The sequence below is a fragment of the Gobio gobio genome (genome assembly GCF_949357685.1).
Source record: "Gobio gobio genome assembly, chromosome: 15".
NCBI lineage: Eukaryota > Metazoa > Chordata > Actinopteri > Cypriniformes > Gobionidae > Gobio > Gobio gobio.
The window spans coordinates 22,254,733-22,271,251 of NC_137108.1; the positions used below are offsets into that span (position 1 = coordinate 22,254,733).

The 16,519-nt window shown below is 37.8% G+C and overlaps 1 protein-coding gene across 1 annotated transcript in view; it reads left to right on the plus strand.

The window, feature by feature from the left end:
• The first annotated feature begins 2,361 nt into the window (after positions 1 to 2,361).
• sntb1 (syntrophin, basic 1) overlaps positions 2,362 to 16,519 on the plus strand; it is a 105,649-nt gene continuing 91,491 nt past the window's right edge. The window contains exon 1 of the mRNA XM_079837295.1: positions 2,362 to 3,063. Within this exon, the coding sequence (XP_079693421.1) occupies positions 2,559 to 3,063 (505 nt within the window). The 5' untranslated portion in view covers positions 2,362 to 2,558. The remainder of the gene's footprint in view (positions 3,064 to 16,519) is intronic.

Below are 16,519 nucleotides of genomic sequence, written 5' to 3' on the forward strand. Positions count from 1 at the left end.
GTTCTGAAAATAGGCTAACTTCCGTCAACATAACCAACGTGACAACCTGCTTGCACAGAGAGTGTGCTGGGGACTATTTTCAGGCGCTGCGTAATATCATTGTGGAAAATCATAGCTTACCTCCAGTCTTTGTGCTAAGCTAGGCTAGCGGTGGGTGCGTCAGACAGAGTTATGGCACGCACTGAGATGAGAATGGTATGTATGGACTTAGCTAACTCTGGGGGATACGGTGAATAAGCTAAAGTCCAAAAAAGTTGGCGTGTTCCTTTAAAATCTCAAACTAAAATTATGACAGAAATACTGAAAAGTCATTGAATAATTCTCACGTCACTGCTGATTTATTTAGTAGGCTATTTTAAGATCATCTTATAAAAGAACCGCACATAGAGAGAATCTTGATGGTAGTGAGGAAGTAATGAAAGTGCATCGCTGTATCTGTCTTTCACCTCTGAGTCATTCTCTTCTCACCATACAAGGGAGAGCACTAATGTTTCAACATGGCCTTTTATTTCAACTCTAATGAGCTGTATGTGCCCCCCTGCTGTTTCACAATCGTGAGGGACCGACAAAAAGCACATGCACAATTTAGAAAGGACCAAATGAGGAAAAAAACATTCCCCTGGGTACAGCAGCCCTTGTAAATTACAGGCACAAATTCCTGCAAGTTGTGGGGTTAATTTGTACATTTCATGCAAGTACTCTTAATCCCTTTATTTAATCTTAATCAAACCCAGAGTGACATAAAACAATGTTTAGGGCATCTATGACTCACAGCAACACTACTGTTGTTCTCAGTAACTTTAGATACGCACTTCTGATCATGTTTGACTGCTGTATTTTATAACATTGATCAAAATGTTGGTTCAAAATCAGCTTCTGAACTAAGAGTGGAAGTGCAACAAAGATTTTCAAATCAACATCAGTTTTGTAAATCTAACCTGCTATACAGAAAAGGCCTATTTTGAAGGGTTAATTTAGTCTACAGCTATTTTTCTGGCTTTGATTGTCAGTCAAGCAAAACAACTATTTGTTCATAGAAAAGGCAAACAAACAAACGTAGGCTATAAAGTGCTTAGTCCAACAATGACTGCATGATTTTGTCAGTTAAAGGGATAGTTCACCCAAAAATTATCACCTGGCTCTTCCAAGCTTCACAATGACAGTGAATGGTTGTTTCTGTTTTGAAGTCCATAAAAGTGCATATAATAAAGGCCTTCTGAAGCAAAGCGATACGTTAGTGTAAGAAAAATATCTTAAACATTTTACAAACTGTAATCTCTTTTAATTTTTGGGTGAACTATCCCTTTAATGTTTTTTGTTATGTTTTAGTGTAATTAAAAACATTTATCTTATTCTGTTTCAACATTTCACAGTAGCTTATGGACAAAAATGTTCACATAGCCTACAAGATAATATAAAGTAAAATCGACTTTTAATTTAAAAAAAAAGTTAATAAAATGCACAAAAAAAGATATAAAATCCACAGGAAAGGTCATAGTGAAATATGATCATTTAATTCATACACAAAAACTAAACAAAAAATTGACAAAAACTTGAAACATAAATTGACACGTGTTAAACAAACTAAACCAATTTGTTTCCTCTATTACTTTTCCTCACTGGTAGCATATAAGTGCAATAACCAAGAATAAACACTAGATGGCAGTGAAAACTCTACTTTTAGATCCACTGAAAGCCGTGCGGGACTACCCTTCATTGCAGCGTTTTGTTTACACATATATCGGTATTTGCCACCTTGCTTGAAGATAATCACCACAAATATTTTTTTTTTCCATTACGTACATCCAAGACAGCATCAATGAAGATACAAAATATATTTCAGTTTCATTCAAAACCTGTTAGTGTGAATAAGACCAGCTGAAATCAATGTTTAATACTTGTACTTAAGGCGCTAATTATGGGTGGTTACCTTTTCAAAATAGCATGTTCTTTTTAAATAAAGCTGTTTTATTATATTTGGAGTTACAAATATTCCGGTAACCACAAAAGTGTGATTACGAGTGGCGCTGCGCGTTTCCACGAGGTAAATAAACGCTCGTGAACAGAAACCGCGTTCACCTGAGGTCATCGGAAAAGGAACACTTTTCGTTAGACGGAACGTATCCAGAACATTTCCAGTTCCTTTAAAAAGACGTTGACATATTCCTTACAAGAATTACAAACTGCCAATTCACACTTAAAACATGAAAATAACAATGTTGCCGATTGAACGATGTGAATTGCTTCTTCCTATTCTTTCATTAGAGGAAGAAGTGTAAACGCATTTTGGTTAAAAACATGCCCGAGATCAATGGTGTATTTACATGAATCACACAGACTTCACAGAAAATCCAAACATTTCCTGACAGCGAGAGGGTTCAGCATGGCTACAGGACATACAGGACATCTCAGACATTTGCTCCACCCAAAGAGGATATGCTTTGGAGCATGTAGAGGGGCTGAAACTATTCAATCTGAATCACAACTTTTTCCCTGTTCGGGGGTAAAGTCCTGTGCGTGTTTATGAAATCACATGGCATTTTAAGAATGCTTCAAAGATGGCGGTTTGTGGTAACAGAGTGCAGAAAAGTGCATGTTTGGAGGTGCTAGTACGGGAGCGATGGCACGCGGTGCTGGCCAGTTTAAGCGACGAGTCGCTGACGCTCAGCTGCGAGGAGCCCGCTGCAGACACCAGCGTCAACCTGAACGGCATCACCACCAACGGCTCCTACGACCAGCCGGACCCCACGAACAGTCCCAACGCCGGAGTAAGGACTCCTTTCACGGACTCACAAGTTCCCGAAGCGATTGCGAACCGTAAAAGATGTGTCAAAGTTATCAAGCAGGAGGTCGGTGGATTAGGGATAAGCATCAAAGGTGGGAAGGAGAACAAGATGCCTATTCTTATTAGTAAAATATTCAAGGGTCTGGCAGCGGATCAGACTCAAGCGCTCTACGTGGGGGACGCGATACTGTCCGTGAACGGGATCAATCTGCGGGACGCCACGCACGACGAGGCGGTGCAGGTGCTGAAGAAAGCGGGAAGAGAAGTTATCCTGGAAGGTAAGGACATAAGAAACGCTGGAAAACCTTTCAGTGGGGCTGTTGAGTTTAAGTCTGGAGGTTTATCAGTTGTGGAGGGACCTGTTAACTGAGAACTGAAGCAGACAACATGCACAAAACTAAAAATCAATGTTTGTTTCTTTAATTTGCATTTATGGTTCTAAGAAGAACCTAAACATCCATGGAACATTTCCAAAGTACAAAAGGTTCTTTATAGTTAAAAAAAAGTATATTTGAGCTGTTTTAACGCTGTTTTGGAACCCAAAATGGTAATTCTATATGGTTACCACCACAGTCAAAGCTGGTCTGTGCACAATACCTCTCCAAAACCAGCTCACAGGCTAGGCTGGTTTAAACCGTTTGACCAGCTAAACCAACAACCATCTCAGTCACCAGCTAGACCAGCAGGTCAGGCTTATTTAAGTTGTGTGTGCTTTTTAGCAGGACGCTAACACGTCCTTTGCTTACATGTGGAAGGTCATTGCTGAAGTGATGGACATGTTTGCTGTGCCCTCCAGTGTTGTACATTAAGGATGAAAGCACCCTTGAGAGTGACAAAGCTGTGAAATTCTCTCTGACTGCATTATAAAAGCATAGCACAGATTTCAGAGGGACGTTTATAACTTTCATTCCGCTCCGTCATGTTGATGCCTTTCACAATACAGCTCAGGATCCTAGGAAATATGGTTAGACATAGTATATGTGAGCAATTGCTTAGCAACAGCAGCTGTAAAATACCTGGTACATGAAATACAGTGAAAAGGGATTTACCATTTCAAACCATGCATGTGCAAAATATGCAAATTAAGAGCTAAATTCCTAGCATATTGTAGGGAAATATTTATCTTTTTTTTTTTTTTTTTAAATCTAAGTTATCCCTTGATTGCGCTTTACAAAATGTGTATTGTTATTGAGATCAAAATATGAGAGACTTTGCACCAATTCAGGCAAATGTATTGTGTATTCTGTAAAATATGTTATTGTAAGAATGCATCCTGTTCAGTATTTCCATATTTGTGACCTATACATCTCAAAATCCCAGTCACAGAGTATATTGTTATTGGCATGGGGGAATTTATGCAAAGGCTCTTACAATATCAGTCATGTTAGCTGCTCTTTGCTTCACACGATTTTAACCCCATACCAGCGAGCACTGTACTGTTTTTTCATTTTATTTTCCTGTACACTGACCTGAGGGTCAGATTAGTCACTTTCTGTAAATCAGTTAAATGGCATCATAACTTAGCCGTGGAAAAGAACAGTGTGCATCAGTTTAGATTTCTGCAGTTTCCCAGTTGAAACGGCATCAAAGTTTGACAGGCTTGCATGACAGAAAGTAACTCTGCCAGATTACTTTGTAAATGCAACATTTCTATTTGTTGGTTTCAAGCTGATTCATGCAACTGATACAAAGATTACATATCTATATTTGGCCAGGCCTGTTCAGTGACTTTGCAGCTCCCCACCTGACGTCTTTGTGACTAAGTGAACACAGATGTGCTGAACTTTTTTGGCATATCCTCATTGTTCAGAATTGAACTGCCTTCGGGGCCCGGGGGACGTATCAGACAGTGGTTCAGGATGGGCAGATGTTGGTATCCATGTTTGTCTAGCAGGATAAAATATGGACATTCTGTCCTCTCCGTCATATTATTCCAGTATTATATGACTTTGTGTCCTGCATGGAACACAAAAGGGGAAGTTTAGCAGAGTATTGACTGCTTTTTCCAACCTGATCTCATGAGAAAATGTAACTTTTATTAATTGTTGATTTTGTATAAATTCATAAATATACGGTTTTAGAAAAAAACTGAGCATGAAGGTCCACACCTAAACATAACCCTCAGTGGTGCGTAAGCAGGCCGTGTGAAAATTTACAAACGCGATATACAAATTCTCCAAAGTGTTGGCATTTCCTCATAGGGTGATAGTGAACAGCGACCAGGGGATGTCAGATATGGCACATCAAGTCATGTCATGCCGGTTTGATGTCAATGATATTAAAGGGATAGTTCACCCAAAAATGAAAATTCTGTCATCATGTACTCCCCCTCAAGTTGTTGTAAATTAGTTTCTTTGTTCTGTTGAACACAAAATAAGATATTTTGAAGAATTTTGCCAACCTGGCAAAAGTTTCCGGTGCACATTGACTTCCATATTATATATTTTTCATAATATGGATGTCAAAGGGGACCAGCAACTGTTTGGTTGCCAACATTCTTCAAAATGTCTTCTTTTGCGCTCAACTGAACAAAGAAACTTGGGTCAAATCAAAGAAAATGATGACAGAATTTCCATTTTCCAATTTCCATTTGATGACAAAATTATCCTTTTAAACTATTTAAACTCTTCTCATTTACCAAACCTGGTTGACCAAATTTGAATATGTGCATATACAAATTGCATGAATAAGATTTGAGAGATATGGCGAATGCCAGGATTTTCAGTAAATAATACATTTTGTCCTGTTCAAAACACAAATCTCTCATACGACCTCAAAAAGACTTTGAATTTAGCTCTTTACCAGTATAGACTTTATTTTGGTTCTTTTTTTTTTTGTCAATTTTGGAGCTTGACAACCCTCTAGTCACCATTCTCTTTTATTCTTTGGAAAAGAACAGCATGAACATCATTTGTATTCCATGTATTGTAGTTTGTATTGGATGAATATTTGAATGCTACCGTACCGATCTCGGTCTGAATTCTGATTTATGATGCAGCAGAATCATGGTCACACCGTGTTTGTTCGTTGACCAGAGGAGAACTGGCCCCCTGACTGAGCCTGGTTTCTCCCAAGGTTTTTTCTCTATTCTGTCACCTGGTGGAGTTTGGGTTCCTTGCCACTGTCGCCTCTGGCTTGCTAAGTTGGGGACACTTAATATTCAACAATAATATTGATCTGACTTCGCTGACGCTTGTATGAGAACTGAACTGAGCTGGATGATGACATATTTTTTTGCAGACCTGCTTTATAGATGAAATGAACCAATTTAATAATTGATAGGGTTGGGTACCGTTCACATTTTAACCGGTACCGGTACTGGTTCCCAAACGGTACCTTTTTTTGGTACTTTAGGGATGTTTACATCAATAACTGTAAAGAACCTGTAAGTCGTTTATAGAAGTGTTATTGACATTATGCCAGTCTCTGTCTGCAATTGTCTGTGATTTGTCTGTGATTTGTATAGTGTAATATTAACTAGTAAATAGTTGGCTAGTACTTAATTTAATTAATAAGAACAACCATAGCCTATGTTTTTTTTTTTTTTTTTATAAATTTCATTTATATGAAAATATTTCCCACAAATTATGTGTTGAGTATTTTCTGGTAATCAAATGAAGACAAAATACATTAAAGGTCCTGTTCTTCGTGATCCCATTTTTCAAACTTTAGTTAGTGTGTAATGTTGCTGTTAGAGCATAAATAATACCTGTAAAATTATAAAGCTCAAAGTTCAATGCCAAGCGAGATATTTTATTTAACAGAAGTTCCCTTTCAAAGCCTACAGCGAACGGCCGTTTTGGACTACATCTCTGTACATCCTGCTTTAATTACGTCAGTAGAGCAGTTTGTCGACTAACCTCCGCCCACAAGAATACGCGAAAAAGGGGGCGTGGTCTTGTTGCTCCCTCGTGGAGAAGAGGAAGTGTTGCGCTCGGTTCGGTTGCGTTTGTCGCCATGTCGTTCAGACGCTGTTATTTTCATCCCGGAGTCAAATCACTTTTGTTTTGACTTCAGGGGCTGTAGTTTGAGCGCGTTCATCTCCCCGTTATGGTAAGAGGCTTGACCTTTCCGGGCAACGTGAGCTAAGCTGCTGTCGAATCACAACACGGGAATCGCTGGCACAATCAGAACTCGTTACGTGTTACGTGAACTCGGGACTTCATAGAACGAGGAAATTCTCAGGCTGTTTTGAGGACAGTGAAAACAGCAGTATACAGATAAGTAAATTGTGTGAAAAATACTGTTTTTTTACACATGAAACATGAACACATGTTATATTGCACACTGTAAACACAATCAAAGCTTCAAAAAAACACAAAAAACGGGACCTTTAATCTATCTTTTAATTTAATTAAACTTTTTTGTCAAATTGCTGCACAGCTTTATACGGTTAAAATTAAAACATGAAGAATTTTTTTTATTTATTACTTAAAAATTAAGTTTTGATCATTTATTATTATTACATTGAGACGTATCTAAATTCTACTGTACAACAGTGATATATTTGTCAAGTTAAGGCAAACTTTTATTTTGACGGGTTTGCCGTGAAGACCTTTGAGTTTCTGTGTGTTTATGATATGACAGTAGCTCATAAAGCTATTCTCATTGGCTCTGGAGATGATGTTCGGCGTTCATGTCCTCATATGAGACCGTAGAGATGGAAACATGCGATTGTGAGTGTGAGTGAGAGAGAGGTAAACTGCGCGTATACGGCATTCATTCGCACAGAGACACGCATGATTTGTATTTAAATAGTCTTTTTGCGGTTTAATATTCACAGATATTAGTCTATATCACTAGATGCGTTCTCAGGTACCGAAATTTGGTACTGATTGATTTAATGTGAATCTGTACCCGGTAGTACCAATTTAATTCGGTCGTAAAAGTACAGAGTTCGGTACCCAACCCTAATAATTTATGATCTTTACAACGGAACTGAACACTGAACAACAACTGAACAACAGCTGAAATGCATAATTTTCCTGTTATCACTGTAAAACTGCTTTGAAACAATCTGTATTGTATAAAGCGCGATATAAATAAAGGTGACTTCATTTGACCATAAATATGTAATTATAATTTACATTTTATTCCCTTTTACATAACTTTCACATATCTGATATAAAGACTAATTTTAAATTAAAGCTGCGAGCAGCGATGACGGGCCCAAGCCGGTGGCACCGCCACCCCGGTGGCATCAGCTTAACTGTGCACGGCAGGCAATAGGCATTTAAAATGGGAAAACATAAAAGGACTATGTCAAAGTCATCTGAATTCACCACATTAACTGCAGCAGTTGGTGCTGCTATGACCACAAACCACAACAGCCACATCTATGAGATCAATTAAATTTATATGAATTTCATGTCAGATTATGTCAAAGGTCAAATTGGAATGAGTTCAGAATACCATTCGAATGCTGATGTTGTTTTATTCTAACACTTCTCTTCATGTGTTTTTGAGCTACCTTAGCTACCGTTTGTGCACCAATCTTATGCACCATAAAACATGCTTTCATTTCAATATGGGTGGTCCAATAAATTTCTTTTAATAAAAAATGTATAAATGGAGCCAAATCACAGAAACTGCAAAGATGATTTTAATATCAGTGTCAGGTAAGAGTAAGATGCGTGTCTACATTTTATGGAAGTTTATTATAAATAGCCACTTTTATAAAATCATGTGAAATTTATGTTTTAATACATTTATATTATATCAGTAAATAATTAATTTAAAGACATGTGCATCATACGTGATCTTGGCAAACACATCACATGACGTTTTTATTTCAAGTGATAGTTATTTGTGATAGCCTATATGAAAGGGTTAAATTATGATCAAGAGAGAAAGTCACACACACACACACACACACACACACACACACACACACACACACACACACACACACACACACACACACACAAACACAATGATAGAGTGAGAGTGAGGGGGAGGGGAAGGACTGAGAGAAAGGCACACACACAAACTCACAGGGTGAGAGAGAGACCCCCCCCCCCACACACACACACACAGATAGAGAGGGGGAAGGGGAAAGACAGGCAGATGGCATTCCATAGACTTAATGGTTTGTATACTGTACAAACTGTACATTCTATCCCCCTACACTACCCCTAAGCCTACATATCGCACACACACACACACACACATACACACACACACACACACACACACACACACACACACACACACTACCCCTAAACCTACCATCACAGAAAACATTCTGCATTTTTACATTTTTATTAAAAAATTGTTTAATATGCTGTTAAAGCTATTTTGATTTACGGGGACACATGAAATGTCTTCATAAACCATGATTATGTTGTAATAAACACCCCTCCACCTATATATGTTATATATATATTATGTTATATATACCATGATTATATCCCAAAATAATAAATGTTATATTTACCCATGGCCTTCCCTGTTATACAGAAATGTAATAGTTATCAAACCTTCCTTAACTGCATAAATAATAAATGAAATATAGATGAATCATCATTAAAGCTACAATTTTCTCTATTCCCGTTGTTCTTTGATGAACATTAATGACAGGCATCATCAGTGCTCCTGTCACTTTAAGAACAACCGCGGATCTCACGCGCGGTCCCGCGCATCTCATTTCCTCACAACTCTTTAAAGTTCATTTAAGACGTTATTTAACTAATTTAAGACTCTAATATGAGAATACTCAAAATCCTCTGTGTTATTGTTTGTTCAAGAGCAAAAGAGAACTCGATGTGAGCAGGAAACTGACGCGAGTCTATCTATGCGTCGAGTGTGTGTGTGTGTGTGTGTGTGTGTGTGTGTGTCAGTGTCCCTTGATTAGCTGACATGAGACGCATCCACACAGATAGGACACTGACAGACACACACACACACACACACACACACACACACACACACACACACACACACACCGCAGCATAGCCATACAGTTTAAGTTCACCCACACTATATATTAATAAAAAGGTTTACAGTGCAAATACTGTTGTTGCAAATACTGTGCATACAATTTGAAAACATTTGCAAAAAACACCACTGTATCATTACATTTTTTTTTAAAACCTTTAAGTAACCATTTTTTAAACATCTATAAACATTACATTTACATAGATAGACGGACCAGATATTCCTAACACTTTGGGAATACTTTAGGGTTACTAGTTGTTTTGTAAACTGTCTATAAACATTATCTGGATGGTTATTGTAAAGTTGCAACCGATGACTATAATACCTTGTTAAATAGTTTAATAAACAGTACCAGTAAAACGTGGGCAGTACCAGTAAAACATGTAAACAGTACCAGTCAAACATGTGGGTTGTCCTGATACTGTACTTCAAAATGTAATAGTGTAAAAATTGCCACAGAATAAAGTAATTGTTCAAGATCTATTGGTAACTCATAAAAATAATGTCATATTTGCATAAACTGTCACTACCGTATATCCCGACACTAGCACATTAAGATAAGCTATGAAAAAAATCATGTTCCTCTGCCTCTTTCTGGTTAAATAATGTTTATAATAATTGTTAATATAGCATGCTATATTAACTATTCCAGGTTATTTATGCATAGCATAAATAATAGTTAGTATAGCATGCTATGCCACTTTCATCAAAACATATTACAAAGCTATAGCAATCTCATGTCATTCCGTCTGTTCGAAAAAAAAGTTGCTCTAACTGTTCGTTACAAGCAGCATTTGCCGTCAGGCAGGTAACGATAGCTAACATAAACATATTTTTGCTAGCCTACCTGCTGCAAACTTACACTTTTTTTGTACAAGACAAGTAGAGCTATTTTATCCAGTGTAATTGATCACATACCACTATCTTGTTTTTTCTTATCCTCCTCTTCCTTTCTCTTTTTTCTTTTCTGGCTTCCTGAAGCATAAAATTCCGCTTCAAATCCGAAGATTTTGTATTTTGCCGCAGCAGAGATCGCGTTGTTGGCTGGCTGCTGTCAGCGACTTCTGAGAGGGGCCCCTTAAGGGGGATCCCGATAACAGTGTCATTGCACTTTACTGCATTGACTATCAATGGGGCGCTCACACAGTTTGTCGTTTCATTTTATTCTTAACCTGTCGCTGTCTTGGTGCCCCAGGCCAGCTCGAGGCCCCAAGCAATTGCTTGGTTTGCCTGCCTTGTCGCGACGGGCCTGCACACACACACACACACACACACACACACACACACACACACACACACACACACACACACACACACACACACACACACACACACACACACACACACACACACACACACACACACACACACACACACACACACACACACAGGACACTGACACACACACACACACACACACACACACAGGACATTGGCATACAGCGTGTTCTCTTGTGTCTTGTCGCGCTTGGAAGCATTTACATGAATAGGAGCGTGATCATGTAACGCTAAGCAAAAATGGATATAAAAACGGACGCTGAGTTATTTGCGTTAAATATTTTTAATGCGTTAAGCTTCCGTTTCACGTTGACCGAGTTTGGTGGAGATTGAATAAATCGCCTACGAGGAGAACGTAAAAACTCAGAAACTGAATTATACAAATATTCACGTTCAAACAAACTTTCTGTGAAAAAAGACACTTATAAACAGACACTTGTAGAAAATAATGTGAATTTTTTTTTTTTATATAAATTTGAACTATGTCAGTAAATAATGAATTTAAAGACAAATGTGTCAAAAGTGATCTTTGCAAACACAGCACATGACCTTCTGTAAAGCACATGTATAGAAAACACACTCACACTCTGTTTTAAAAAAGAGTTCTGTCTGAATGAGTACATGAAATCACGGCTGTCAGGTGAAAAGAATTGTAACTCAAATGTCATTTAGAAAATTAGTCCTGTAGTGATATAGTGTCATAGTTCATGTCCACATTAACCACTACGTTGTAATACCAGTGTAATACCCATGTCATCATACACATTTGTGTCCTCATGAATCACATTAACAAGCACACATACAGAGAAAGGGAGTTTCAAAAATAATACAACACTGCCACCTTGTGGTGATAGAGGGGAGGGCACACAAACATCCAAAAACATTATTAAACTTTGACATGTTGCCATGGCAACATTTTTTGAAATATTAGGAATCCATTCATATGTCTCTATCTGTCATGTTTTCACATTATACTGATGAAGTTTGAAGTCAATCAGGTGAAAATAAGATTGGGATTCAAAGCATTTTTGAAAGTGACACACTTCCTGCTGCCAGTTGGTGGCGCTTTAACTTTGACTCACAAAAGTCATATCCATGTGATCGGCCTCTTACAACGAACACACAGCTGAAGTTTCATCCAAATCATTCAATGTTTGCACAAGTTATTACACACTTCCTGTTTCCCTTTTCTCGCCATAAATTCGTTGCTTCGCCACGGCCAAACCGTTTGAGTTATCAAAAATCCGCTCGCAATTTAGCATCCTCTGTGTCTTGACTTCATGCTGACCGAGTTTGGCACTGATTGAAACAATGGCCTCGGAGGAGTATATTAAATTCCAGAGCATGTGTTTTCAGAACAACCCATATTAGCTCACTTCCTGTTGGGCTGACACGTAACTTAGAGCACGAAAGTTGTTTGGCCCAATGAGGTCTATATGTGTACCGAGTTTCTTACATGTACGTGCAAGTGTGTTTGATATATAGACCAAGTTTTCAGACCCCACTTTAGGGGGCGCTGTCGAGTCCCCCTGCCACGCCCGGGTACCAGCTTCAGCCCGGCTCTGATGGCCGCGCATTCCGATGTGTGTGCTAAGTTTCAAGAGTTTTTGAGCATGGTAAGAGCCCCAAAAGTGCCCGAGAAGTCGATAAAATAATAATAATAATTAAAGCTGCGAGCAGCGATGACGGGCCCAAGCCGGTGGCACCGCCACCCCGGTGGCATCAGTTTAACTGTGCACGGCAGGCAATAGGCATTTAAAATGGGAAAACATAAAAGGACTATGTCAAAGTCATCTGAATTCACCACATTAACTGCAGCAGTTGGTGCTGCTATGACCACAAACCACAACAGCCACATCTATGAGATCAATTAAATTTATATGAATTTCATGTCAGATTATGTCAAAGGTCAAATTGGAATGAGTTCAGAATACCATTCGAATGCTGATGTTGTTTTATTCTAACACTTCTCTTCATGTGTTTTTGAGCTACCTTAGCTACCATTTGTGCACCAATCTTATGCACCATAAAACATGCTTTAATTTCAATATGGGTGGTCCAATAAATTTTTTTTAATAAAAAATGTATAAATGGAGCCAAATCACAGAAACTGCAAAGATGATTTTAATATCAGTGTCAGGTAAGAGTAAGATGCGTGTCTACATTTTATGGAAGTTTATTATAAATAGCCACTTTTATAAAATCATGTGAAATTTATGTTTTAATACATTTATATTATATCAGTAAATAATTAATTTAAAACTTCTTAACCCGCACCGGTTCGTGGACGGGGGGGTTGACGGAAGTGGGGGGGTGTGTACTTTTATCTACTTTTGTTTTATACAAAATATTCAATCAACTATCACAAACTATGCATCATTTGAAAGCTAAAACACTCAAGATTCATGTTCTGAACTTGTTTTTGCAATAAATACACCAGAGAGGAAAGGGTTAAATGAAACACTAAAGGACCGGCCATGTAAACATTAGAAAAATATCAGCGTTACTCATCTTTCATCTCCTGTCGTTCAGATCAGATCGGACGAATCCAATAAACACCCGCATACATCTCTGTGTAAGAGTCCATTCTTCAAAATGCATCCCACTTTTTAATCCAAAACAACGAAAAAATAGGGAAAAAACTAAAAATCCTCCGTTGTTTGCAAGAGAGTTTTGAGTTAGCGTGATCAATCATGTCCATTTTCAATGAAATATCGATTCTATTCCGTGTCTGGCAAACTCCCCCTGCTAGAATGGCTTCTCCCACGTATTTTAAACCCTCCCCCGTCTCTCTCCTTCAATCAGAGACTCTTCTGGGATGCATCATATAGAGGAAGTGCCTTACAGGCTTGGTGAGCTGTCAATCATTGCGCCCATGGTTTTCGTTGGATAAAGGCACTCGGTGCCCAGCCAATGCCTTTTCAACAAAGGTTTGATTGATGGACTTAGTAACCAATCAAAAGGCATTATCTTGCGCAGTTTGCGTAAGTAGGCTTTGGTGAATACTGTTTGCGCGCTGGCTGCACGTTCTCCATGGCGCAACTGCAGTGGAGCGCGCTGTCTCTCACTGACACTTATTATCAGCTAAATGAGTTTTTTACACTTTGTAATCTCTGTAAATAGTTGCTTTAGTTTTTCAGTAACTATTTATCCATTATAATTAGTAGTATATTGCAGTTTATTGCAGATTTATTTGAATGAAAAACTACTCTTTACAATAGCAAATGTTCTGAAATAAATGGCCTTTTTGAAATGACGCCTAGACTTTTCTTGACATAAAAGCTCACAGAAGCTACATTACTGAGAGAATCATCCTCATATTTGAATCATGACATGATTACACATTCAGTTTTATATTTAAGTTATTTTCAGGCTCTTAACATTAAATTATAATATTTTTTTCCCTAATTGAAAACAAAAAACAAAAAACGTGAGTCACTTACATGTATATTTACATGTATATTACTCTGTTCCCATATTACTTTGAGTTATTATGACTCTTGGGTAGCAATATTTCAAGTGTCTAGTTTAAAATAAGACCAGGTTTATGAATATAGACCATAGGGTTTAAGAGCTGCAGACATTTTCATTTGGGTATATCGTTTTCAAAAAATTCCACAAAAATGGGGCGCTTGTTAAGAGGTTAAAGACATGTGCATCATACGTGATCTTGGCAAACACATCACATGACGTTTTTATTTCAAGTGATAGTTATTTGTGATAGCCTATATGAAAGGGTTAAATTATGATCAAGAGAGAAAGTCACACACACACACACACACACACACACACACACACACACAATGATAGAGTGAGAGTGAGGGGGAGGGGAAGGACTGAGAGAAAGGCACACACACAAACTCACAGGGTGAGAGAGAGACCCCCCCCCCCCACACACACACACACACACAGATAGAGAGGGGGAAGGGGAAAGACAGGCAGATGGCATTCCATAGACTTAATGGTTTGTATACTGTACAAACTGTACATTCTATCCCCCTACACTACCCCTAAGCCTACATATCGCACACACACACACACACACCATAGCTGTCAACCCTCCCGTTTTTTCCGGGTTTCTCACGTATTTTAGCTCTTTTCCCGCTGTCTTCCCGTTTTAGTATTTTCCCGTAAAATATCCCGTATTTTTAAGTTCTGATTGTGTTAACTCAGAACACGCAACTATCTGGTTTAGTGCCAGAAGACGCGAATGAGAAGTCGCGCGCACTGTGAGAAAATTTTCCGTGCACTCATCCGAGAGCGCGCACACGTCTCTCAGCGCGCAAATATTGAGTTCTCTTTCAAGTCTTGCTCTTGAATGGACAAACTCACGCAAAAAGTATGTCAACATATTGATGAGTATTCTAGCAGACATAGTCTGTATATGGCTTAAGTAAGCTTTATACAGTCCAGAAAAGACGACGCATATCCGAGGTCTTAAAGGGGCAGTAGCCTTTACTGCTGTCTGTTTAATGTCAAACAAAAGACAAGGGCATCACTCACTGCTCTTGATTGAATAACTTTTGTAAGTTTAATAGGATTAATCTTTAATTTATACAGTCATATATGCAATGTTATTTTACATTTGATCAATTTCTGTAGGCCTACCTGAAAACTAATGTTAGACGTACCTGAAAAACCTGAAAAGCATAGTTTATTTTATTAGTATCTTTGCTCAATAGTATTTATTTGTGCTGCTGCTTGTATTTAAATGATTTGTTCTTATTATTTTCTTTTGTTTTATTTGACAGTAGTCCTTTTTTCCCTGAACATAGCAAATACTGAACCGTACCGAAACGGTGAACCTTAAACCGTGATACAAACCGAACCGTGAGCAATCTGTACCGTTACACCCCTAGCGTAACGTATGATAAAATGACTGATAAAAGGTTGGGAAACACTGGCTTAGGCTACTATCGAAGAAGAAGAAGACAGTTGCAGCCGCGGTTGGGAGGAAGAGGGAAAAAGTAGCGGGAAGTAAACTTCAAGGAGAGTATAGTAATAATAAATGATAATAAATGGAATAAATAAATAATAAATGAAAATAATAAATGTTATATTTACCCATGGCCTTCCCTGTTATACAGAAATGTAATAGTTATCAAACCTTCCTTAACTGTATAAATAATAAATGAAATATAGATGAATCATCATTAAAGCTACAATTTTCTCTGTTCCCGTTGTTCTTTGATGAACATTAATGACAGGCTGACTCCACAAAATGACTCTAATTTGCCTCTTTGAAAAATAATTCTCTAATTTAACCTTATTACTATACTAATTGTAATATAAATAATACAAATATTAAAAGAAAAATATTTTAAGTGGTCATTATTGACAATAAATATTGTACAACTAGTATTTAGTACCAAAAGATCTCCTCAAAATATTCAATAAATATTATTGAACTAAAATATAGAACATTTATTTAATTGAAAAATAGTTAAGGTGTATGGTCACATTTGACCATCAATTAGTATGAGTATGACCAATTAGTATGGAATACCTGAAGGCTAAGTA